At 46.8% G+C, this 24,252-nt stretch overlaps 1 protein-coding gene across 10 annotated transcripts in view; it reads left to right on the top strand.

The window, feature by feature from the left end:
* SNAP91 (synaptosome associated protein 91) overlaps positions 1–24,252 on the top strand; it is a 797,825-nt gene that overhangs the window by 638,086 nt on the left and 135,487 nt on the right. For all 10 annotated transcript variants that reach the window (XM_078648151.1, XM_078648145.1, XM_078648146.1 and 7 more), the window contains one exon: positions 9,873–10,004. In XM_078648151.1, the coding sequence (XP_078504277.1) occupies positions 9,873–10,004 (132 nt within the window). The remainder of the gene's footprint in view (positions 1–9,872; positions 10,005–24,252) is intronic.

The raw sequence follows: 24,252 nt of genomic DNA, 5'->3' as shown, positions 1-24,252 counted from the left end.
AGGTTCTTGATTGTTAGACTTGTCAGCCTTAGGAAGGTCTTTCCATTTTTTTGCCTTTCTCCTCTGTTTTTGCTAATCTCATTTTTTCTGGCCTTGGGACTCCATGCACTTAATCACGCTAAGCAGTGCTAAAGTATGTGTGCTCTCTCCTTGAACCATGGCAACATTGGCTTACACCCAATTGCCACATTTCATTTACTTGTAAGTCCCTAGTAAAGGAGAAGTACATATACTGAGGGCCTGTAAATTGGATGATATTAGTGGTCCTGTGGCACTGATTGAGCTATCCACTTAAGTAGCCCTTTATACCGGTCTCAGGCCTACCACTGCAGCATGTGTGTGCAGCTTTAAAGGGCCATTTTGACCTGCCAAAATAAACCTTTTGCCAGACATAAACCTTCCTTTTTAATACATATGTCACCCATAGGGTAGGCGCTAACCAGCCCATAGGGCAGGGTGCAGTGTATTTTAAAAGTTGGACATGCACTTTTAACTTTTATATGCTCTGGGAGTGAAACTCTCTTAAATTCGTTTTTCACTACTGCAAGGCCTACTTCTCCCATAGGATAAAATTGGGTTGCCCTATTTCATGTTGTAAATGATAACTTTCAATTGGGAGCAGGTAGGAATGTTGAGATTAGTGGCTAATGAATTTAAATATTAAAACCCTCTTTAATGGTAAAGTCGAATTTTAAGTCACAATGCTGAAAAGACCGCTTTTAGAATGTTTCCATTTGGTGCCTGTCTACTGGGTCACATGACTAGGTGTAGCTGATCTTTGTGTAATGCTCACAGACAGGGGAGCAATCTGTGTTGGCAGGATGGGCCATCTCTGTGATGTGAATGTGTGGTAGGTGACAGCTCCCCTCATCAAGTCAAACACTCTACCTGGGCACACTCCCACAGGGTTTGACACTAATCTATTGTGACCCCAGACAAGCTGGGGCCACAATAGGGAAGCAGGACATTCCAATCTCTAGGGGTAGAAACCTCCAGAACCTTCTCTTACTTCAACATGGGCACCAGGCATACATATTGGATCCTCAGAGCCAACTCTTCAGCACACCTCTATACCTGTGGAAGACTCCGAGGGACTGCTGTACTGCTCTGCCGGAAGGATGCTATATTGTTGCCCTGCTGCCTGAGTGAAACGAGTGGACCTGCATCTTGATATAAGGACCACCATAGGAACCCCAAGGGCTAACTGGCTGGCCTCTTGATCAGAGCTTCATGAACAGAAAAGGCTCCAACCATCTTGAACCCACCAACTGGACTCTATTTGTTGTGAGTCTTGCCCTCTAAGTGGTGTCCCCAGTCCTAGACTCTTGGAAGTGGCCTGAAGGTGCTCTGCCAGCCCAACTTTGGTCCTGTAAGCAGAACAGATGCAGCACAATGAATCTCCTCACAGCTGATTCTAGACTGCTGCTGCGCTGTGCATCTCCCGAGCTCTCTTGGAGTTGTAATGTATGCTCTTGGACTCTAGAATGCAGGGAACCTGCTGATCAGACCCAAAACTGCAGTTGCAACCTAGTTAAAGCAAAAGAAAGCCTGTGGGACACATGTTTTTCATTTCAATGCTTTATTGACAAAGTTGATAAAGTCATTTTCCCTTTTAAAAGTAAAAGTATTGTCTGGACAATAATTTGACTGTTGATGTTGTGTACTAGTAAGCTGGGGTAACTAGCCCACACCACCTCCCCTGAGTAGACCTTAGACTGCTCTGCTTCGCTACCCTGAGAGAGTTAAGTGCTACAATAGAGTATTCGGTTCCCAGTTCGAAGACAATTTCATAATTATTACTTGTGAAGGACTCGCATCCTTCATAACTAATTACCCCAATGTCTTATAGTCGCCCACTGAATTTTGTAAGAGCTGGCAAAGCGTCCTTCTACTGCTAGAGGCCAGCATTTCTTTTTTCCCTGTTGCCACTTATGTGATAGCTCAATTAAAGTCAGCAATGGCAGGAGGGAGCACGTGCTTACTACATCTATTGTCTTTGTTCTCTTGGGCCAAGAGGTGCAGTGAATAAGAGTATGGATGCACCATTAGAGCATCCTCTGCTCACCCCATTGGAGTACCAAGTAGAATGGTACTGTCTGCCATGAGGCACCTCTTCTCTTCTGATCCACGAGTCAGCTCTGCCCACTCTTATGGCCGCTCAATTTGGCTTCATATGTCCTTAAATTACTAGCAAAAGGCATCAGAGTTGCCTGTGCTGCCACTCCCATTGGATCTGTGACCTCTATGTTGCAGCCTGGCTAACCCAGAGGAGCACCACACTATGACGAGCTTTCTCACCAAACACTGTTTAACGAGAAAAACAACCTTTTTCAGTGGCTTTCAGGGCTTTTTTGTTCACTGAGCAGAGGTCTTGCAGAAGGCGTACATGAGGCTGGGCTTTTACAGTCCTCACTACCTGAAGATGGCACAATTTGCCATTTGTAATATGTGCAGAACCTAACCACATGCGTTTTATAAAACTTTCAAAACACATCTCTTCGATTGTAGTTTTGGTGTAGCAGATTACTGCTTTGTGTTAAGCGCCCGGACTCCTTGGTACTTTCACACTGTATAAAATTAAAACATAAACAGCCATTGTAAAGGAACTGGAAGAGCGGACAGATTGAGAAGCAGGCGGAGCAGCTGCGCGGAGCAATGAGGAGAGACCGCCAACTCCGAGCTGGTTTGGTTCCGCACTTATCACTTATGACACTTTTAGGGAACGCTGTAGATACAGCTGGTAATTATGCAGCTAAGTAGCAGAACTCTGTACTAGTTAATGGTATTCACTAATTAGCTTTTATTTTTTCTTTATTCATTGATTACAGTTGTCTATTTAATGTCATTTTTGCAGCACCCATCCACTGACCTCTCTCTGCCATTCATTGTTTGCATTGTATTAGTTAGTGAGTTCTGCTATGGAAATTAAATGTATTAACCTGTCACTGTTGCCTTTAAAACTGCTTTATGGCTCCAGTTTTCTTTTTAATGTGATACTCTTCCTGCTGCTTCTTAAATGTACAGTTCCTTTATGTTTTCAACTTTGTGGTGTGTCCATTTCTAAGAAAAGACTACACCACCTTTTTGTAAAACTGAATGGATACCATTATACAATCCAGGATGGAGTTGCCTTACTCAACAAAGGAGCTGTAGTGTTCTCTTTCCCGAGACATGTAATGTTTGCCTTCCTTTATGAGCCCTAATCAATAAAAAAAATACAATATGCTCCCTCGTTAACCACCTTCAGGGTAATATGCCTCTCTGATCAGTCAGCTTTCACTACATTTAGGTAGGCGGAGGGGCCAGGTGATCTTTCCTCTACAGGACTATGCATGCTGTAACAGAGTAATGACCTGACTTAGGGCATACCCCTAGATTTATCTCCTTTTCAAAATACCTTCAAAATATCCCTGTACCTGTGTCCACACCTTAGGGCAAATACACTTAGTGTTCACGGTGCACTTAAATCAATACACAATCCAAGGGCGTCCGCAGAAATTTTTCCAGGGGGGGGGGCAACATTTTTACTTCATCACCATCCTCCGACATGATTGAGCACAAGTATTAAATAAACAAATAAAAAAATCTAATAAGACAAAGAGCTTAAATAAACAAAGAAACCCATGGGTCTGGAGAAAAATCATGTGAGGCTTCACAGCAGATTACCTAGCAACCACAATGAAACAGAGGAAAAAACAAACAAGCATTGGCATAGCCAATAGGTCTCGCCTTTGGGACCTTATAAGTGTTTGGCCATGCAACACTTGAAGTTGTTGCACCAAGGATATTGTACTAGACAACTAAACACTTATAAGGTCCCAAAGGGGAGACCTATTGGCTATGTCAATGCTGTTTTTTTTTTAAAATGACAAGCAGTGCTATATGGCTCCGGCTGCCACTTAGTCCACCACATCCCAGGTAGATGCTGCAGCCATCTTTGAATGGTTTTAAAGCCAATTCAAAAGCTGTCACCAGTGTATGTTAATCCCTATCTCAACTGTGAGACCGCTCTCCTGCTTCCCAATTCTATTAAATACAAATGATGTAAAAAGAACATCCCTTTCTGAGCTGCACGGCTCATCCTACCCACGTTTCATGCGCAGATTTGAAATACTGATGGTTTGGGCTTCCCGCAATTCAACTGGTTGAGAGGTAGACAGGTGTAGAGAGGTAGAGAGAGGTAGAGAGAGAGAGGTGTAGAGAGGTAAAGAGACAGAGGGAGAGAGAAGTAGAGAGAGAGAGGTAGAGAGAGAGGTAGAGAGGTAGAAAGAGGTAGAGGTAGGGAGAGAGAGAGGTAGAGAGAGAGGTAGAGGTATAAAAGTAGAGAGAGGTATAGAGATAGAGGGAGAGGTAGAGAGAGAGGTAGAGAGAGAGAGAGAGAGAGGGAGAGGGAGATAGGTAGAGAGAGAGGTAGAGGTAGGGAGGTAGAGGTAGTGAGCGAGTGGGAGAGGTAGAGAGGGTGAGAGAGGTAAAGAGATAAAGAGGTAGAGAGAGAGGTAGAGAGAGAGGTAGAGAGAGAGGTAGAGAGAGAGAGGAAGAGAGAGGTAGAGAGAGGTAGGAGAGGGGTAGAGTGGTGTAGAGTGAGAGGTAGAGAGAGGTAGAGAGAGAGGTAGAGAGAGAGAGGTTGAGAGAGAGAGGTAGAGGTAGAGGTAGGTAGGGAGAGAGAGAGAGAGAGGTAGAGAGGTAGAGGCAGAGAAGTAGAGAGAGAAAGAGGGGTAGAGCGAGAGAGAGATAGAGAGAGAGAGAGAGGTAGAGAGAGAGAGAGAAAGAGAGAGCAGTAGAGAGAGACGTACAGGTAGAGCGAGGGAGAGAGAGAGAGAGAGAGAGAGGTAGAGAGAGAGAGAGGTAGAGTAACAGAGGTAGAGAGAGGTAGAGAGAGAGAGGTAGAGAGAGAGGTAGAGGTAGGGAGAGAGAGAGAGTGGTAGAGGGAGAGAGGTAGAGGTAGAGGTAGAGGTAGAGAGATAGAGGTAGAGAGACAGTGGTATAGGGAGAGGTAGAGAGGTAGAGAGAGAGAGGTAGAGAGGGAGAGGAAGAGAGAGAGGTAGAGAGAGAGGTAGGGAGGGGTAGAGGGGTAGAGAGGTAGAGAGAGGGTTAGAGAGAGCGGTAGAGAGAGAGCGTTAGAGAGAGAGAGGTAGAGTGAGAGAGGCAGAGGTAGGGAGAGAGAGAGAGGTAGAGAGAGAGGTAGAGAGAGAGGTAGAGAGAGAGGTAGAGAGAGAGGTAGAGAGAGAGGTAGAGAGAGAGGTAGAGAGAGAGGTAGAGAGAGAGAGGTAGAGAGAGAGAGGTAGAGAGAGAGAGGTAGAGAGGTAGAGAGAGAGAGGGGTAGAGAGAGAGAGAGGTAGAGAGAGGGGTAGAGGTAGAGAGAGAGCAGTAGAGAGAGAGAGAGAGAGGTAGAGGTCGAGAGAGAGAGAGAGTGGTAGAGAGAGAGGTAGAGAGAGAGGTAGAGAGAAGTAGAGAGGTAGAGAGAGAGAGGTAGAGAGAGAGAGGTAGAGAGAGAGAGGTAGAGGTAGAGAGGTAGTGGTAGAGAGGTAGAGAGAGAGAGGTGGAGAGAGAGAGAGGTGGAGAGAGAGAGAGGTGGAGAGAGAGAGGTAGAGGGAGAGAGGTAGAGAGAGAGAGGTAGAGGTAGAGAGAGAGAGGTAGAGAGAGAGAGAGGTAGAGAGAGAGGTAGAGAGAGGTAGAGAGAGAGAGGTAGGGAAAGAGAGGTAGGGAAAGAGAGGTAGAGGTAGGGAGATAGAGAGGTAGGGAGAGAGAGGTAGAGGTAGAGAGAGAGGTAGAGAGAGGGAGAGAGAGAGGTAGAGAGAGAGAGGTAGAGAAATAGAGGTAGGGAGAGAGAGTAGAGAGAGGGGTAGAGGTAGAGAGTTAGTGGTAGAGAGAGAGAGAGGTGGAGAGAGAGAGAGGTGGAGAGAGAGACGTGGAGAGAGGTAGAGAGAGGTAGAGGTACAGAGGTAGAGGTAGAGAGAGATTGAGAGAGAGGTAGAGAGAGAGAGGTAGAGGGAGAGAGGTAGAGAGAGAGAGGTAGAGAGAGAGAGAGAGGTAGAGAGAGAGGTAGAGAGAGAGAGAGGTAGAGGTAGAGAGGTAGTGGTAGAGAGAGAGAGAGGTAGAGAGAGAAAGAGGTAGAGAGAGGGAGAGGTAGAGAGAGAGAGGTAGAGAGAGAGAGAGAGGTAGAGAGAGAGGTAGAGGTAGAGGGAGAGAGGTAGAGAGAGACAGAGGTAGAGAGAGAGAGAGAGAGATGGCGAGAGGTAGAGAGGTGTAGAGAGAGGTGTAGAGAGGTAGGTAGAGGTAAAGAGAGACATAGAGAGAGAGACGTAGAGAGAGAGGTAGAGAGGTAGAGAGAGAGGTAGAGAGAGAGGTAGAGAGAGAGGTAGAGAGAGAGAGGTAGAGAGGTAGAGAGGTAGAGAGAGAGAGGTAGAGAGAGAGAGGTAGAGAGAGAGAGGTAGAGAGAGAGGTGGAGAGAGAGGTGGAGAGAGAGGTGGAGAGAGAGGTAGAGAGAGAGGTGGAGAGAGAGGTAGAGAGAGAGGTAGCGAGAGAGGTAGAGAGAGAGGTAGAGAGAGAGGTAGAGAGAGAGATAGAGAGGGATAGGTAGAGAGACAGAGGTAGAGAGAGACAGAGGTAGAGAGGGAGAGAGATAGCGAGAGGTAGAGAGGTGTAGAGAGTGGTGTAGAGAGAGGTAGAGGTAAAGAGAGACATAGAGAGAGAGAGAGGTAGAGAGAGAGGTAGAGAGGTAGAGAGAGAGGTAGAGAGAGAGGTAGAGAGAGAGAGGTAGAGAGAAAGGTAGAGAGAGAGAGGTAGAGAGAGAGAGGTAGAGGTAGAGAGGTAGATTGGAGGTCCTAGCATTGCCAGAGCATTAAAGGCACTACTCATTTGTAACGTCATTCCTCTCACTGCACATCCTGCTTTATCTAAATAACTAGGGCCCTCAAATACAAAAGGATGTTGTGGTCATAAAGCTTACAATTTGCAGCATCACAGTTCTTGCTACTGCAAAACCCCTTTTTAGAGTTGTGTATAACCTTCATGATTGACAAGAGGGGTTCTGCATCTTACTTCATATTGGAATTTGGAGAGGCAGTGGAAAGGGTGCTATCTTCAAATTGCAATTTACAATGACATATATCAATGGTTTTCAAACGCAATGGCAGTTGCAAACCGTTGATCTGAAACCAACACTGAGCTGCAGTTGGTACATGATTCAGAAAAGAAAAGTTGTCCCTTTGGGACAGCTTTCCCTTCGTGAATCATGGCAGGCGACAGTGAGTACAGACAGTGGTCCAGGGGCTACACTCGATACTGCAATGAACATGAGGGACTGCCCCTTTGGAGCTCAAGGCGTAAACTCTTTAATCCATCTCATATGCAGACCCTTCTGTAATACTAGTGCTTATGGACGGAGATTCTTCTCCTAGGGAAAAAGCGTGATCTGTGGCAGGACTTTCATTGGCCGCCCTCTCTAGGCACATTCCCTACACCAGCAACCCAGGTTAGAAACCTAGGGGTGTGCATCGATGATTCCTTGTCGATGAAGCAGCAGGCCAACAAAGTGGCTGGGACTTGCTTCACGATCCTCAAATGGTTGCGGAAGATTATCTGGATGCTGCCCGTGGATACCCAGAAGACCGTAGTCAATGCACTAATTACATCTAGGCTTGACTACGGTAACATCTTATACCTGGGTTCCAATTTGGCAGTAATCAGACGGCTACAGCTTGTCCAGAACTCCGCAGCCAGGCTGTTATGTAAGATCCCGAGGACAGCGAGGATCTCGAAGCACCTCAGAGATCTTCATTGGTTGAAGGTGGAGAATAGGGTCAGGTTTAAAGCCTTGACTTATATGTTTAAGATCAGAGCAGGAACTGCCCCTAAATATCTGCAAAAGTTGGTTAGGCCCCATGTCCCTGTACGAAATCTCCGTTCTCTCAGTGGAGCAACTTTCGTGGTCCCTAGATTTAAACTGGCCCGAATGGGGGGGAAATCTTTCTCCCATATGGGACCAGTTCTTTGGAACTCCCTCCCTCTAGCCCTTCGCAAAGATGACAATTTTGCCAGTTTTAAAAAAAATGTCAAAACGTGGCTGTTTAACAAGTAATTGTGGTTATTGACAGCTGTTGCCTTTTGTGGTTTGATCTTTGAGCCCTGGCGCCGGGAAACCCTTTGTGGGTATCTGTGCGCATTACAAATGCAAAAAATAAATAAATAAATAAATAAAATATGGTGCAAAAAACGGGCATATTGTGCGTGGTGCAGACACTTCTGTTCAGTTTTAACTCTTTTTCAGTTGTCAACAAAATATTTGTATTCATATTTTGGTTTCCATTGTTAACTGTTTTTAAATATATCCAATATTTTATTTTAGAAATAATGGATATATACTAGTCCGCGCTATATAAAACTTTATAAATAAAATAAATAAATAAATAAAAAAAGTATAACAACAGTTAACAATGGAAACCAAAATATGAATTAAAATATTTTGTTGACAACTGAAAAAGAGTTAAAACTGATTATTACCATGGAAAAGAAATTGATGAAACTTTAATGTTCGCTGAAAAGTGCACACATCCATCGGAACAAAAGTGTCTGCACCACACACGATATGGTATACGAAAGGGCACCTAAAGAGTAGGTACCAGGATATAGCAGCACCAACAAAAGAAAGATATAGCTTGAGTACGAATAAATCACGAGTGCACAGAAGGACTTTCCAATTGATCTCGCAAAAAACAGGCAGACAACACCCATTGCATCTCTGGGCGAATTGTGTAATTTGGTGCCGGCGTTAATGAGGCTTTGATGGTTTTCACCCCTTCCTAGGGCCCCTGGCTGCAGCTCCACTCTTCCTTAGCTTGAAAAATGTGCCCCCACCCGAAATTCGACTCTAGGTGCGCCTCTGCTTCAAGCTGTGGGAGCAGCCAGGCCCGGACCTTCTCTCTTGCCCATCAGCATCAGTTTTCCCGCTCATCAAGCAGAACCGTCATTGCAAGCGCTTTCTCACGCTTTTAAAATTGAGGGCCCTGCAGACAAACACCACTGTGGGGGCCATCAATAGTGATGGACCGGTGTTCCAGGGGGGGGGGGGGCAAGTGCCCCCCCTTGCCCTCCCCTGCGGACGCCCATGACACAATCTCACAATACAATACTCTTGCTCATATTGACAATTTGCTATACTGAGGATAGTGCTCACTGCTGAGTAGCTTACCACTAATTTTCCTCATACACACAATACTTCTCTCTTCGTTATGGCACACGGCTTACCTTGTGCATACAAGCATTCCCTGTTATTGATCTGAATCTGGGCTTTTCAGAAATACTTCTTAGGGGTAAATAAAATCAGATGTATTAGTCCGGAATGTATTTATCACCTTCATTGCTTCTCTAATAGCACTTCCCATACCTGCAGCAGTAATCTGCATCATTAAGGACGGTGGTGATAAATGTACCGATGAAAATCTGCTCTCACCAAACTTGTAATGGTGAATGGGAGCACTAAAGAGAAAAAACAGAAGAAAATATTACTGGTCTTAAATGTTCTCTATACTGATGATTCTCTGTGTGTATATTGAAAGCCACCTCTTTTTGTAACCCATTGAATTGAGTTCTATAGACACACACAAAAAGAATAATATTAGGGTCCTAGATTCCATGATCGGAAACCAATTAATTTTGCTTGAATTGTTAAACATATTACTTGGTATCGTGCAAAGAGCAAGGTTCATGAATAAAATAAAAACAATTTTGATTTGATTTACGCTTGAGTCATGTTGGCAGCTTGGACTTAACAATATCGATTATATACTAATCTGAATAAGAGTAACATTTACGTGAATTTTGTCCAATCACTTTATGTAATGTGAAAATGAAACATACTTTCTCTTTCACAGGGTTTGGAGGCTCGTTCATGGCTCCCTCAGCAGCTCCAATAACTCCATCTCAGAACAACATATTGCAGACTAACTTTGATGCAGCTTTTGGAGCAACCCCTGCAGCTGGTGGGAGCTCATTTGATCCTTCAGGTAAGGAAGAGATTTCTACTTAAAAAAAATATTTAGCGACATAGGAGACCGCTACAACAAAATAATGATCTACGCGTGTTTTCAGTGCAGTTGCTGTCATCACTATCCAAGAGTATTGGACTTGTTTTCATGACTCTCAAACCAGACTCCATTTGTTTTGCTTTTCTTCTGTAGTTCTCATTTCAAGTATATTACCTTTACCTTACTTTCCGATGACTTTATTTAGATATTTGAAATATGTTCCTTTCTCATCAAGAACTGTCATCACTTAACCTCTTCATCCCCCCATCTATTCTGAACTCTGTTTTATCATGTAGAGTCTCCTGCCACTGTCCACTTTCAGCGCCCTCTACTTATCCATTCTTCATATGCCACATCTTTTCTGGTTTTGAACTTCATGATTATAATAGATCGCTCCATGATGTTTTCACTTCTTTTTCTACACATGCACATTGTAAAGAGAATATCTGCAATCCCCAGCTTTATTTTTCCATCAAGGACTATAGGACTGTAGGATATAAGCACCAATAGTTTCATGAATGACACATTGGAATGGTACATAGAGGAAACAGAACTGTCAAGAGCTAGGATGTTCAACTCACATTGGCAATTTGTTTTATGATATCACTGAGCATTGAATCCTGGATCCTCTTGTGAAGTTGCCCTAAGATTTCTCATTTCTGCTTTTGAATAAGCTCACCTTTGTGTTTGCAACAGCATTGCACAGGCACTAAAGAGCAATACTTGCATGGTAATTATTCCAGTTTAATAACTCCAATGTTGTAAGGCAGGATTTGCTCTGGGAAAGGTTTCTTCTTCACAAGATTTGTAATGGCATTTAAATATACTCCCAGGACACTTGAGCATAACACTTTTTTGTTATTAATATTCCAAAGACATGTTAACTTTATTTATTCAATCACAGACTCATGATATGAAAAAAAGAAAAGGGGGCAAGCAGAATTTCAACAATTCGTAATTTCAGTATAGTAAATAATTTGCATTAAAGTGCTCAGATGCTTATGGGTGGGCATCCATACCCAAGTACAAATGTATAGGATATAATAAAATAAATGGACTGTAATGACATATATAATATAATATAGGAAGAGGTGTGGCGCCGAGGCCAGGGCGACTGACGTTGGAATCTGGGGATCACGGTTGGATCCCCGGCTCCGGCGGCAGGTTAGCCCAGCACCATGTGACTCTGGGCAATAGCTTGCTTAATCTTCCCGACGGCCCCCAGCGCCTAGAGACCCTAACGGGTGATTGTGCGCTTTACAAATGTGGATTATTATTTATTATTATATATAAACAGTTCATATAGTTTGTGCCTGTTATCTGTCTAATACAAATATATATAATATAATAAATAGACCTTCGTAACATATATAATCAGTAGTTATGATTATCGCTGATTATCCATGTCTATTTCTTCCCTTAAAGCTTTGTTACAGTGTTTAGAGATGTTTAATTTTATTCTGCTCCCCATATTTGTGCACATTTCTGGATAGCCCATATACTAAGGGAATATAGTTTTTCTCTTTCTTTCATACTTCTCATTTTGGCTATCCATTGTATGAATTTGAGTGGATCCGATAATTTGCAATTTTATCAAATCAAGGATTTAGCTATTAAAGAAGCATTAAAAAAAGTTGTTTTTGTTGCATCGTTAAGGTTGAATTGGAGATCCCAAACAAAATAACCATAGGATTGGGATCTATGCTATTTTGAGTTGGCAACTAACAAACAAAGATCCTAGTCCAGTTGGGGGCAGGAGAAGCACATATGAAGCCAGTCTCCTCCTAAATAATTACTTCGGGGACAGCCTGATGATAATTCTGGGAACATATTGTGCAATTTAGACCTGAAAGTACCACTTCTATTGTTTTCTGAAAATTGTTTGAGAGACACTTTGGACTTCACAATTTGTTATCTGCAGAGGGCATATTCTTCATATCGGCATTCTTGAATTAAGATAAGCTACCTAGCTAAGAAGATTTTCTTATCCCTGATGTTTGGGGAATACAGTATTGATCTGCAAAGCAATACCACATCCATGTTTGACTTGTTAATATTGGTACAAGCACCCTCAGCTGTGAAGGCAATTATTGTACATGGGGCTTTGGATGACGAAATCCTCATTTTTACCTCCTGTATGGCATCATCACAGAAGGCTTAAGGTAGCCAACTCTGCAGACTGACTCAAGTGGAATTACATTACAAGGTATTAACATTTCTCTTTGAACTCTATAGCCACCCATATTTATAGTTTATTGCATTGTATGATAAGGTGGAGGGCCTGTCCGTTTTATTTGTGAGGAGCAAGATTTCTCCTTTGACTTGTGCATTTCTCACACAGCAGGGGAAATATCCGCATAAACGCAACCACAACCCACCACTTAAGCTCCAGTTATTTATTTCTGAGCCTCCTTCAGATGATTTGGATTATTCAACAGATGGTGATTCAATGACCACTCTGAGTGCTCAGAGGGACTTTCAATCAATCAGTAAGGGTTTGATAAAGTGTGACAAGTCACCCATGAGGGTTTCAAGGTGCTGGAGCTGCTAACTGTTTCACGGCGAAAGCAGTAAAAAAACAAGGCAAAAGCTGGAGAAAGCACCCCTGCCTCCCGACTTGGGGACTATTCAGTGGGAGCCTGACTGCCTGCCACACCTAGGAGTCCAAATATACCATGGCTCAGTTGGATTATTAGAGGGCAACGTAGACCGAGCAATACGCTCAATCCGGTCCTCTATGGATTTCTGGAGGACTTTGCCACTCTCTGTGGCTGGACGAGTGGCAGTCTTGAAGATGGTGGCATTCCCACGGCTGCTATCTTTTTTCAGCACCCTTCCGGTGTGGATACCGCGAGTGACATTCAGGGACCTTGACTCAATGATGGTGTCCTTCCTTTTGGAGGACGGGATGCAGGAGGGTTGCGCTGCCACGTTGCATTGCCCCATGGCTGAGGGAGGCCTAGCAGTCCCAGACCTTGAAGGATACTATATAGCAGCCCAGCTGTACTTTCTGATTCAGTGGCTAGCAGCCGAAAGGAACCCAGACAGGGAACGGTGCTCCTCCGTAACGGCCTCCCCAACCCTTGCAAAGATATTACTGCGGGTGCAGAAGAACTTGTCGGGAGACACAGCAGAGACCAGGGTGGTAACTCGTTGCAGGGCCAGATACCCGAGGTGAGTGGGCACCAGAACTCCCTATTCTCCAGACCTACCTACGGCAATGCTTCGCTGCCTCCCACAGGGAGAGCACTGGGCGGGACTGGAGGATTGGGAAGAGACAGGTCTGAAAGTGATCGGAGACCTCTACCGAGAATTGGTATTGCTTCCTTTCGAAGAACTTTGAACGGAATATGACTTGCCTGGGGGCCAGTTCCTTAAGCTTAGAGCGCTTGCCTGGAGGATTGGGAAGCACTGGGGTATGGGCATCACAGAGGGCCGAGCACTTGCAGAATGCAGATATGTTGCACTGTCGGCGGGAACATCAAACGGTCTCCTGTCTCTATAAGGGAATCAAGCAGGACAAGCAAAGACCACTGGACCGCCTACGAATGCAATGGGAGGAGGTCCTGGGGAAACAGATCCCAGAGAAAGACTGGGATACAATAGTGCAAGGGACCCCGAAGGTGTCCAAGAATGCGTGGCTCAAACTAATAAACTACTACGTGCTCCACAGAGCATATCTTACCCCGTCCCGCATAAGGTGGCACTTTGGAGTAGACTCCACAGCATGCCCCAGGTGTGGGGAGGTACATAAAAGAGGGAGGTCCCAGGATAGATACAACTAGTGTAATTAGAAATACACACGAATAGAAACAAAATCAGACGATGAGAAGTACGTTTGTTATTTAATCACAAAGTACTGCATAATGGCTCAGCACACATAGCATAAATGTACAATTTCACATGACATAGTGCCCAAGGAAGGGGAGAGAAGGGGGGAGAGAGGTCGGGTGAGGGTAAAGTAAGGTAAGTAATAGTACACAAGTAAAATATCTTCAATTCACATCACAAGTACAACTTTTGTACATGTAATTTGATACTGGCTAGAATTGCGCCAGATACAAGAGAAGCACTGAATTGGCGCTCAATTAAATAACAATCATGCTTCCACTGAGAAGAGCCAAATGATTTATAGCTAAGGCAGGAAGCTGATGGGGGATCCAGTTGTCGACGTTTCGACCCCATATGTAAGTAGGAAAATGTTGGCCCTTACAGGAGGGTCTTCATCAGGACACGTGGGGGTTGGGAGTTGAAGGTAGGGCAGTGGATCTGTAGTGAAGATGGATATAATGGAATTAGAAAAGGGCCCCAAAGGGGAGTACATTTATAATAAACAAATAGTGGTGGAGAAACATAAGGAAGACTAAATACCATAGGTTAATTAATCAAGTCTCCCAAGAGTTATATTCTGTTATGTTTTGGGTTCATAATACGCCCCGGCGTAAGGGGCGTGTAGTGTGGAAGTCATGTGACCGCCTATAATAAAAAAAGGCTCCGCACGCACGTACGCCATTCTGAGACGGGCGCACGGAGAGCCAGCAAGTTATTTCCCGTGTCTGCATCCTTTATTCCTAGGGCCACGTGTCAGGCCTAGTGCCGATTAGCTAAGTTGGTCCAACCTGTCTGAAGGACACAACAATTGGCGACGAGGGTGGCTGCTGGATCCTCGCTGGGTGAGAGTACCTGCCTCCTGCCCCGTGTGGCGGCCGCGAGCCTGTCCCTCGGCTCGTGGTGCTCGTGCCGTGCGGCGGACCCCGCCTCCGCGCAAGCGCGCCTGGGAGGATGGCGACGATTCCGCCCATCGAACCCTTCGTGGTGGAGGGTGCGCCATCAGCGCTCGCTCCCAAATGGAAGGAGTGGGTGGATAGACTACTAGTGTTCTTTGAAGCTACGAAGACGCACAAGGAACAGAAACGGGCCATGGTGTTACATCTCGGCGGCAAGGACATACACTCCATTGCTCGGACCCTCCCGGAGGCGACCCCCAGAACTCATCACACGCTGATTAATGCCCTCAATGCCCATTTTGAGCCCATGGCCAATCAAGATTATGAACGATTTGTGTTTAGACAAGCGCGCCAGCTGCCCGAGGAATCGCTGGACACATATCACACCAGGCTCAAAAGGTTGGCGCTCACGTGTGGGTTTCAAGATACCACTGAGGAAATTAGGGGGCAAATCATACAGGGATGTGCGTCGGCCAAATTAAGGGAACGGATTCTGGAGGAGTCTGGCAAGCCGCTGACGGACATCCTAACTCTTGGCCGCACGAAAGAACTCTCCAAAGCTAGGGCTGCGCACATGGAAGCTGCGTTGCAGGCATCGGTCAAAGTGGAACCGGTCAACAAGATACAGACACACACGCCCACCAAGTGGCCCAAGAGACCGCCCATTCAGGGTGGAGCGTCGGGACAGTCATGTGGGTATTGTGGAGGTCCGCGACACCAGATGGCAGAATGCCCAGCACGGGGCAAGCGGTGTTCGGGATGTGGCCGGCAGAATCACTTTGAAAAGGTGTGCCGATCGAAGAACTTCCGTAAACCACGCCCCGCTGTGCAGGCCATAGTGGAGGGGGAACAGAGGCACAGTGACATGGATGATGACGAAGAAGAAGAACGGTCGGTGCACAAGGTGCACATGATTGGCACCGCTGCCCGCCGCACCAGGCCCCTGCCCCAATGCGCCATACAGGTAGCGGACCAAGATCTTATAGCCGTGGTGGACACGGGCGCATCCATAAACTTGATGAGTGTTTCCCTCTACAGGACCATGACCACGCCTCCAGCACTGCGTCCCACCCCCATCACTGTCTTCGCGTATGGGCAAGACACCCCTCTCGAGATTAGAGGAAAGTTCAAAGCGGTAATCCGCCATGGGAACAAGACGATCAAAACCAATGTCTTCGTGTCAGAAGAAGGCCAAGGCATGCTGCTGAGTTGCAGAGCGGCTGAAGACCTGGGAGTGGTGACATTCGCCTTCGGGGTCCATGAGGAATCTGTCCAACATCTCCTCATGGAGTACCCGGACCTTTTCGAGGGCATTGGCAAGTTCAAAGGCCGAGAAATTCATCTGCACATTGACCCAACGGTGCAGCCGGTGGCTCTGCGACACCGCCGCATTGCGTTCCATCTACGGCCGCTGGTGGAAGAAGAACTGCACAAACTGGAAGCGGCAGGCATAATCGAAAAAGTTTCGGGTCCCACCCCGTGGGTTTCGCCCATCGTGGTCACCCGGAAACCGAAGCAACCCGGAGCGGTCAGGATATGCGTGGACATGCGCCTCCCGAATGCTGCCATAAAACGGGAGCGCCACATCACGCCCACCATAGATGACCTCATCGGAGAGATGGCAGGTGCCCGTTGGTTTTCCAAGCTGGACTTGCGGTCAGGGTACCACCAGTTGGTGTTGGACATGGAGTCGCGCAACATCACTACTTTCTCCACTCACATCGGCCTTCGAAGATACACTCGCCTCAGCTTCGGGATCTCCAGTGCAGCGGAGGTGTTCCAGAATGTCATCCAGGAGCTAATCGCTGGAATACCTGGAGTGATAAATGTCAGTGATGACATAATGATACATGCCCGCACCATCCCGGAGCACAATCAAAGGCTGGCCCAAGTGTTTCGGAGACTCAAAGACGCAGGACTAACGCTCCACCGAGAAAAGTGTGAATTCCTGCGGGACCGGCTAGGGTTTTTTGGTTACGTCTTCTCAGCCGAGGGTGTCAACCCGGACCCGGATAAGGTGAAGGACATTAAAGATGCGCCACCCCCGCAGACCGTTACTGAAGTCCGGAGTTTCCTGGGCATGGTCAACTATTGTGGCCGGTTCATCAGAGACTTGGCTAACCTCACGCTCCCCCTGCGGGACCTCACCAAAGACTCCACTCCCTGGCACTGGGGGCCTGAGCAAGAGAAAGCTTTCCGAGACATCAAAGAGTCTCTGTCCAACAACACCACTCTCGCTTTCTTTGATCCCCGCAACTTCACGCTTATTGCTGTGGATGCGGGGCCTGCTGGACTGGGAGCGGTTCTCATGCAAAGGAAGAGAGACGACATCGATTGGACTCCTGTGGCTTTTGCGAGCAGATCTCTCACGGACACGGAACAGAGGTACTCGCAGATTGAGAAGGAAGCGATTGCCATTCATTGGGGGTGCCGACATTTTCACCTCTACATATATGGCAAGCCATTCACTGTGGTGACCGATCACAAACCCCTGCTGTCCCTGTTTGCGGGAACCTCATCCAAACCCCCGCCTCGCATAGAAAAGTGGCTGCTTCAACTGCAGGAGTACAACTGTACAATCGAGTATCAGCCCGGAGCCAAGAACCCGGCAGATTATCTGTCCCGACATCCCAGACCAGCCACGGCTGAGGAGATGGAGGAAGCTGAAGAAACAGAGGCCTATGTCAGGTGGGTGGTGGCGCGATCTTGCCCTCGTCCCATCTCTCTCAGCGACATTGTGAGTGTCACAGCGCAGGATGCCTGCCTCCAGAGGGCCAAAGAACTTGTGCACACGACTAACTGGAATCGGGCCAAGGAGGGGTGGAAGATGCTCACGCCCGAAGCTCAGAAAATAATGGAGAGTCTGTACCATGTCCGAGAGGAGCTCAATGAAGATGAGGCCGGATGCCTTCTGCGGGGGCATCGCTTGGTGATACCCTCAGCCCTCACTGATCAAGTCATACAGTTAGCGCACGTAGGTCACCAAGGCATGGTTAAAACCAAGGCACGCTTACGGACAAAGGTGTGGTTTCCTCTGATGGATGACATGGTGGAGCAGGTGGTGAGGGCATGCGCTGCGTGTCAGGTGACGGGGGAAGCTCCTCGGGAAGCCCCGATTGCCGTGGAACCTCGTCCACAACAGCCATGGGACAAGGTCAGCATGGACTTTGGCAGCCTCCCGGATGGGAACTACACGCTGGTCATGATTGATGACCATTCCAAGTATCCGGAAGTGGAAATAATAGCCAGCACCAGCGCAGAGTGTGTGATCCCGAAGGTAGAGAAGATTATTGCCACCCATGGAGCTATGTGCGAAATCCGCACAGACAATGGACCCCCATTTCAAGGACAGGAACTGGCCACCTATCTGTCATCCCTGGGCATTCGGCATCGACGCATCACTCCCCGATGGCCACAAGCGAATGGGGAAGCGGAACGCTTCATGAGGACCCTTAATAAAGTGATTCGCATTGCTCACGACAAAGGACAGTCCGTGGAGATGGCCATTTTCACGTTTCTTCGCAGCTACCGACAAACCCCCCATTCAACTACCGGGATAGCCCCGGCGCATCTTCTGATGGGACGGATTGTACCTGATTCCATTCCTCACCACCCTCAATGGGCCCCTGCCCCCGTGAATGAAGAAATAATTGCCCGCAAGCGAGAGACTGCATTTGCTAAAATCAGCCACAAGAGAAGAGCCATGGTGACACAATTCCGTAGAGGAGATGTGGTGCTTCTCCGTAACAGGGTGACGAGCGGAAAGTTTCGTTTGAATTATGAGAGAAGACCCTGGCGAGTGGTTGGTGTTAAAGGAACACGCATCACTGTGGTCCGCGGAAGGGAGACTGTAACCAGGAATGTGTCGCACTTTAAACATTTCCATGGGGGTTTGAGCGCCTCGGATTCACCACCTCTGGTAACAGAAACTGAAACTGCCCAGGACTTGCCAGGCAGGGAGCCGACGCCCAGTCTCGAGATCACACAGAGTAGCACGCCGAGGGCGGTGATCAAGGAAACAGAAGGCGGTGCGGAGGCCCAGGAAGGGGTGTCAGATCCGGAGGAGCCCGACATGGAGGCGCCTGAGACCGGCTCCGCCCCAGAGACAGACTGTTCAAGCCAGAGGGGCGTGGATCAAAGGCTGAGACGTAACCCGACGCCTTCCTGTCGACTGCGCGATTATCTCACGTAAGACTGTTCTATGTATCAGCGTTAAATACAATGTTCCGTAATGTGTCCTCCGGGTTGGGAGCAGTTTGTGAAAGTGAACTTGAAGTCTATGAAGATTAGTACAATAGACTACCCCTCAAGACGGAAGGGTGCAGCTGTCTGAGAATTATTGTTTTGAGTTTTTCTTGTTTTAGGAGGAATGTTATGTTTTGGGTTCATAATACGCCCCGGCGTAAGGGGCGTGTAGTGTGGAAGTCATGTGACCGCCTATAATAAAGAAAGGCTCCGCACGCACGTACGCCATTCTGAGACGGGCGCACGGAGAGCCAGCAAGTTATTTCCCGTGTCTGCATCCTTTATTCCTAGGGCCACGTGTCAGGCCTAGTGCCGATTAGCTAAGTTGGTCCAACCTGTCTGAAGGACACAACATATTCATGGCTCCTCGGTGTAGCCCAATCAGGGAAAAACAATAAATGTGTGCGTTTTAGTAAAGGCTTGGGGAACCTAAGCGATATTATTGAGCGGTGGGAGTAGATACTCACGGAGAGAGTTGCAGTAGGTGAAAGTGTAGCCGTCACTTCACCGGTGTCAGATGCCATACGGCTATCCAAATTGCTAGAGAAGACAAAGAGCCGCGTTTGCAGATTGTTAGAGTGGTGGAGGGGGAGGGAGGAGGGAGGAAGAGCAGCGAGGACATACCTTACTTTCCAGAGGGCGCTTCTCCCAAGACGCTTGTTTTTAATTGCAGCACGCGTGCGCGTCAGAGTCATGCCGAAGGCGTGCAACGTATAGAAGGAAAGATTCGCGTTGGGCTCAGAGCGGGGTGAATGATGTAATCGGGTGTCAGAAAGTCAGTGTCTTAAACAATTGCCGAAGAACGGATCAATGTTGAGTAATGCTACCGAAGTAAATAAAATGTTGAGCTTAGAGCCGCGACAAACGGCAGGGTCCTAAGGCGCTCAGTCATAACTGTAGCATGTCAGGATAGAGGGATGGAGGAAATATTTTAAGCAATAGATTACAGTATGATGAATGCATGGAAAACTCAGACGCATGTACCTTCCACGCATGGTGGTAAACATGCTGGTAATGTCATATACATTTATCGTGGCGCATAAATAACTGCATACAGTACGTTAAGACCTGTATCCCTACACAGACGGTCCAGCTGTCAAGATGGTAGCAGCCAGCATGATAAAACTCACAATACCTTAGTATTAGGCTTGTATGGCAATTAGAGTGACATAGTTGCTAATTGGGCAAAACTGCTATCGGTTAATTGAGACCGTTCATTATTGAGTCAAAACGCAGCATCCATTTTAACTCATGAATGTTGAGTATTTCACCAATATTGCCTCCCCTTGGGCCCAAGGTGGCCCTTTCAAGTATGATCCATTTGAGACTATCTGGAGCATGGTTATGTTGTTTAAAATGTTCAACCAAGGGAGCCCCCGTAACTTCACAGCGGATACGGCTACAGTGTTGCAGCACCCTAGCTTTTATTTTCTGTTGAGTTTGGCCCACATAAATCAGGCCTCAGGGACACACGATCCCGTAGATTACATTACTCGTGTTACAATTCGTGTGGGTTTCATGTGATTTTTGTGTTGGAATTCCTTGGTTTGGATCATAGTGTCACAGGCCTTACAGTGGCCGCACTTGTGATGCCCGATAATGGGCGGAAAATTCCAGAGGGAAAGAATCGTGGGTGGTTTGGGTGTGTCCAGGAAAGAGTGCACCACATGATCACTAATGCTTTTTGCCCTCTTGAAAGAGTACATGGGTGGGGCTTGTATTGTGAGATCATCTGACACGATGCTCCAATGTTTGTTTATGACTTTAGAAATTGCATTACTTTTTGTTGAGAATGTGGTTACACAAATAAGTCTTCCACCCTGATCACCGGTTCTCTCTTGAGTTTGGAGTAGTGACTCTCTGGGATTAAACCATGCCCGTTTTCTAGCTTTCTTAACTAGTCTCTTGGGATAGCCACGTTCCATAAGGCGGTGAGAGAGATCCTCCGTTTCTCGCATATAGTCTTGCTTCAATGAGCAGTTCCGCCGGAAGCGGAGGAACTGACCGTATGGTAGGTTGTCCCTAGTCCTCTTGGGTGATGGCTGTTATACTGAAGGAGGGAGTTTCGTTCCGCTGGTTTTCGATATAGCGTTGTCCGTAGTAGCCCCTCTTCATCAAAGATGGTTAAGTCCAGGAAATCAATCTTGTGTTCGTCCGAGTGCAGTGTAAATTGGATATCATGCGACCTGAGGTTGAGCCAAGTGTGGAAAGCGGTCAGTTCCTGTGCACTGCCTGTCCAAATCAGGATGATATCGTCGATGTAATGCATCCATAGTAAAACGTTAGATCGATAAGGGTTTTCATTGTTAAAGATGAAATTGTCTTCAAAAGTAGCCATAAAGATTATAGCTAAATCTGGGGCAAAGGTAGCCCCCATCGCTACACCCTTCGTCTGGAGGTAGAAGCAATCCTGGAAGATAAAGAGATTTTTCATCATAGCCACCCTTAGCAGGGATACAATGAAATCCGTAGGTACCAGGGGAGGAGCCTCCCGTTGATTCAATACTATCCGCATAGCATCAAGGGCCGCTTGCTGGGGAATGCTAGTGTATAGCGAGACAATGTTACAGGTGACAAGTAGTTGATTCATAGGGTTAAAGGGGCGACCGTCCACAAGGTTAATAGTCTGTGTGGTGTCCCGCAGGTAGGTCTGTGTCTTTTCTGCGATTGGTTTGAGAAAGAAATCTATGTATTGCATAGCAGCTCCAGCATTGAGCCGCATCCGGACACAATGGGATGTCCAGGTGGGTTGGTCATATCCTTATGTATTTTAAGTAAGGTAGGTATACAAAGTTGGGGTTCTTTTTATTCAAAAACTGAAATTCTTGTTCAGAGAGGAAGCCCAGCTCACGCTCAGTTTGTGTGATTTGTAGTATCTCCATAGACAATTCCTTAGATGGATCACCAGATAGCTTACGGTAGCTGACCCCATCATTAAGTTGTTTTAGGGTCTCCTCCTTATATTTGCCGACCGATTGTACAACAATGGTGCCGCCTTTGTCAGTGGGCTTAATGACAACCTCACTGTTGTTTCCCAGGGTCGTTAGTGCCATCTTCTCCGTCCTGCTAACATTGAACTTGGTGTAGACTCACTCAGGATTTTACCCACATCTCTCATCACAATGCTTTCGTAGGCCAAGATTTTATTTGTCATGGCATAGGAGGGAGGTACAAAACTGGACGGGATGTGGAGTCCGGTGTGGGAGTTGCATGGGGTGGCCGTGGAGTTCCTGAAGTAGTAGCGAAGTCTTATCTTTCGAAAGAACCGATGCAGTTCAGTTTTGACCGTGAAATGAAATGAAATGAAAATGGGTTTTGTTAAGCGCTACAGCTGCCGTGAGGCGCCCAGGCGCTGGGACTAGGGCAATGCCTTCCAGAGAGTCGGTCCAAAGATTAGTCTAGTTAATTAAAGAGAAAGGTCTTAAGCTGTTTACGAAAGCTCAACAGGTTGGGATTGGTTCTCAGATGAAGGGGGAGTGTGTTCCATAATTTAGAGGCATTGTAGGTAAAAGATCGGGCTCCTGCTCTAGCTCTCCGATTCCTGGGGACTTTCGCCAGAAAGGCATGTGATGAGCGGAGTTGTTTATTGGGTTGGTAGGGAGAGATCAGGGAGTGACTGATTTCTGGGCCAGATTTCCAATATGCTTGGTGGGCAATGCACATAGATTTAAACTTGACTCTCTCCCTAACAGGGAGCCAGTGCAGAGCTCTCTACCCAGGCTTTATCGGGATTCTACGTGGAATTCCAAGCAGTGTGCGAGCTGCACAATTCTAAATCCGCTGCAGTTTTTGCAGACTGTACTCAGGTACCCTAAGGTACAGGGCATTACTAAGATCAAGGTGATATTGAATTAGGCCTTGTATAACTATCTGCTTGGCCTCAAAGGGAAGAAGTGGGAGAATTCTTTTCATCATCCTAATGAGGCCAAAGCAGGTCGCTGACAATTTAGTTGCCTGTGTGTTGAAGGTCAATGATTTGTCCAGCCACACCCCAAGACTTTGTATGTTGTCTTTGGGAGTGGGAGGTGCGCCCATGCGCATGGGCCACAGCAGCTCCAAGGTGGAGGGGGCTGATGGGCCAAGGAGCATAAGCTCAGTTTTTTCGTCATTGAGCTTCAAACAGGATTTCGTCATCCATCTTTTGACCTGTTCCAAGCATGTTGTTAAATTGGTCTGTGGTTGAATGCCGTTCTTTTGCACAAGGGAGACTACTAGCTGAGTGTCATCCGCATAGGTAATTATGTTAATACCATGCGGACAAACAATCCCAGCCAGCGCTCTCATATATGCATTAAAAAGCGTAGGGCTCAATGAAGAGCCCTGCGGCACCCCACAGCCCAGAGGCTTGCTTGTGGAGACAGATGCGCCTTCAAAGACCTGGAAGGTTCGGTCACTTAAAAAGGACTTGAACCAGGCCAGGGCTTCTCCTGATATTCCTAGGTCAAAAAGACGGCGTAGAAGGATTTTATGATTTACCGTATCAAAGGCGGCACTCAGATCAAGGAGGATCACTGCCACTGATCCTCCCTGATCCAAGACCGCCTCGCTTCCTCTGTCGCGGCCAGCAAGGCAGTCTCTGTCCCGTGTTTGGGGCGGAAACCCGTCTGAGAAACATCAAGCAGGTGGTTACACTCGAGAAACCTAGTTAAAAAGATGTTAATGTGTTTCTCGAGGATCTTGCTTACCCAGGGAAGCAGTGAGATCGGACGGTAGCTGTTAGGGTTGCCAGGATCAAGAGCGGGTTTCTTCAGTAATGCCCATACCATGGTGTGCTTTCAGGCCGGTGGTACCGTCCCAGTCATTATGGAAGAGTTCAATAAATCCATAAGCGTGGGAAGAATAGCTTTATCGGTTAGGACCAACGTGCTCGGAGGAGCAGGGTCACATGGGGAGCCAGATTTTATTTGATGTATTAGAAGCTCAATTGTTTCAGAATTCAGCAGAGGGAAGTGGTCTAGGTTGTTTTGATGAGTCCTCTATTTCCGTGGCTGAGTCAGATTTTTGAGTGGGGGATTCTACAGCTGGGTCCGGGAAGGAAAGATAGATTGTGTTTACTTTATGAAAAAAGAACTTAGCCAAATCATTACATCGGGAGAGTGGGTTGTAATTGACTGCCGAGCGAGGTGGGAGCCTAGTCAGAGTTTTTACTATCTGATATATCTCTTTAGGCTTAGACTTGGCCGACATTATTTTCTCATTGTAGTAGGCCGATTGAGTGGACTTTATTTCAGATTTGTAGGTCCTAATGGCTTCCC

Source organism: Lissotriton helveticus, chromosome 6, assembly GCF_964261635.1.
Source record: "Lissotriton helveticus chromosome 6, aLisHel1.1, whole genome shotgun sequence".
Taxonomy (NCBI): Eukaryota; Metazoa; Chordata; class Amphibia; order Caudata; family Salamandridae; genus Lissotriton; species Lissotriton helveticus.
The sequence above is the reverse complement of the archived record's forward strand: the minus strand, read 5'-3'. Positions and strand labels throughout refer to the sequence as shown.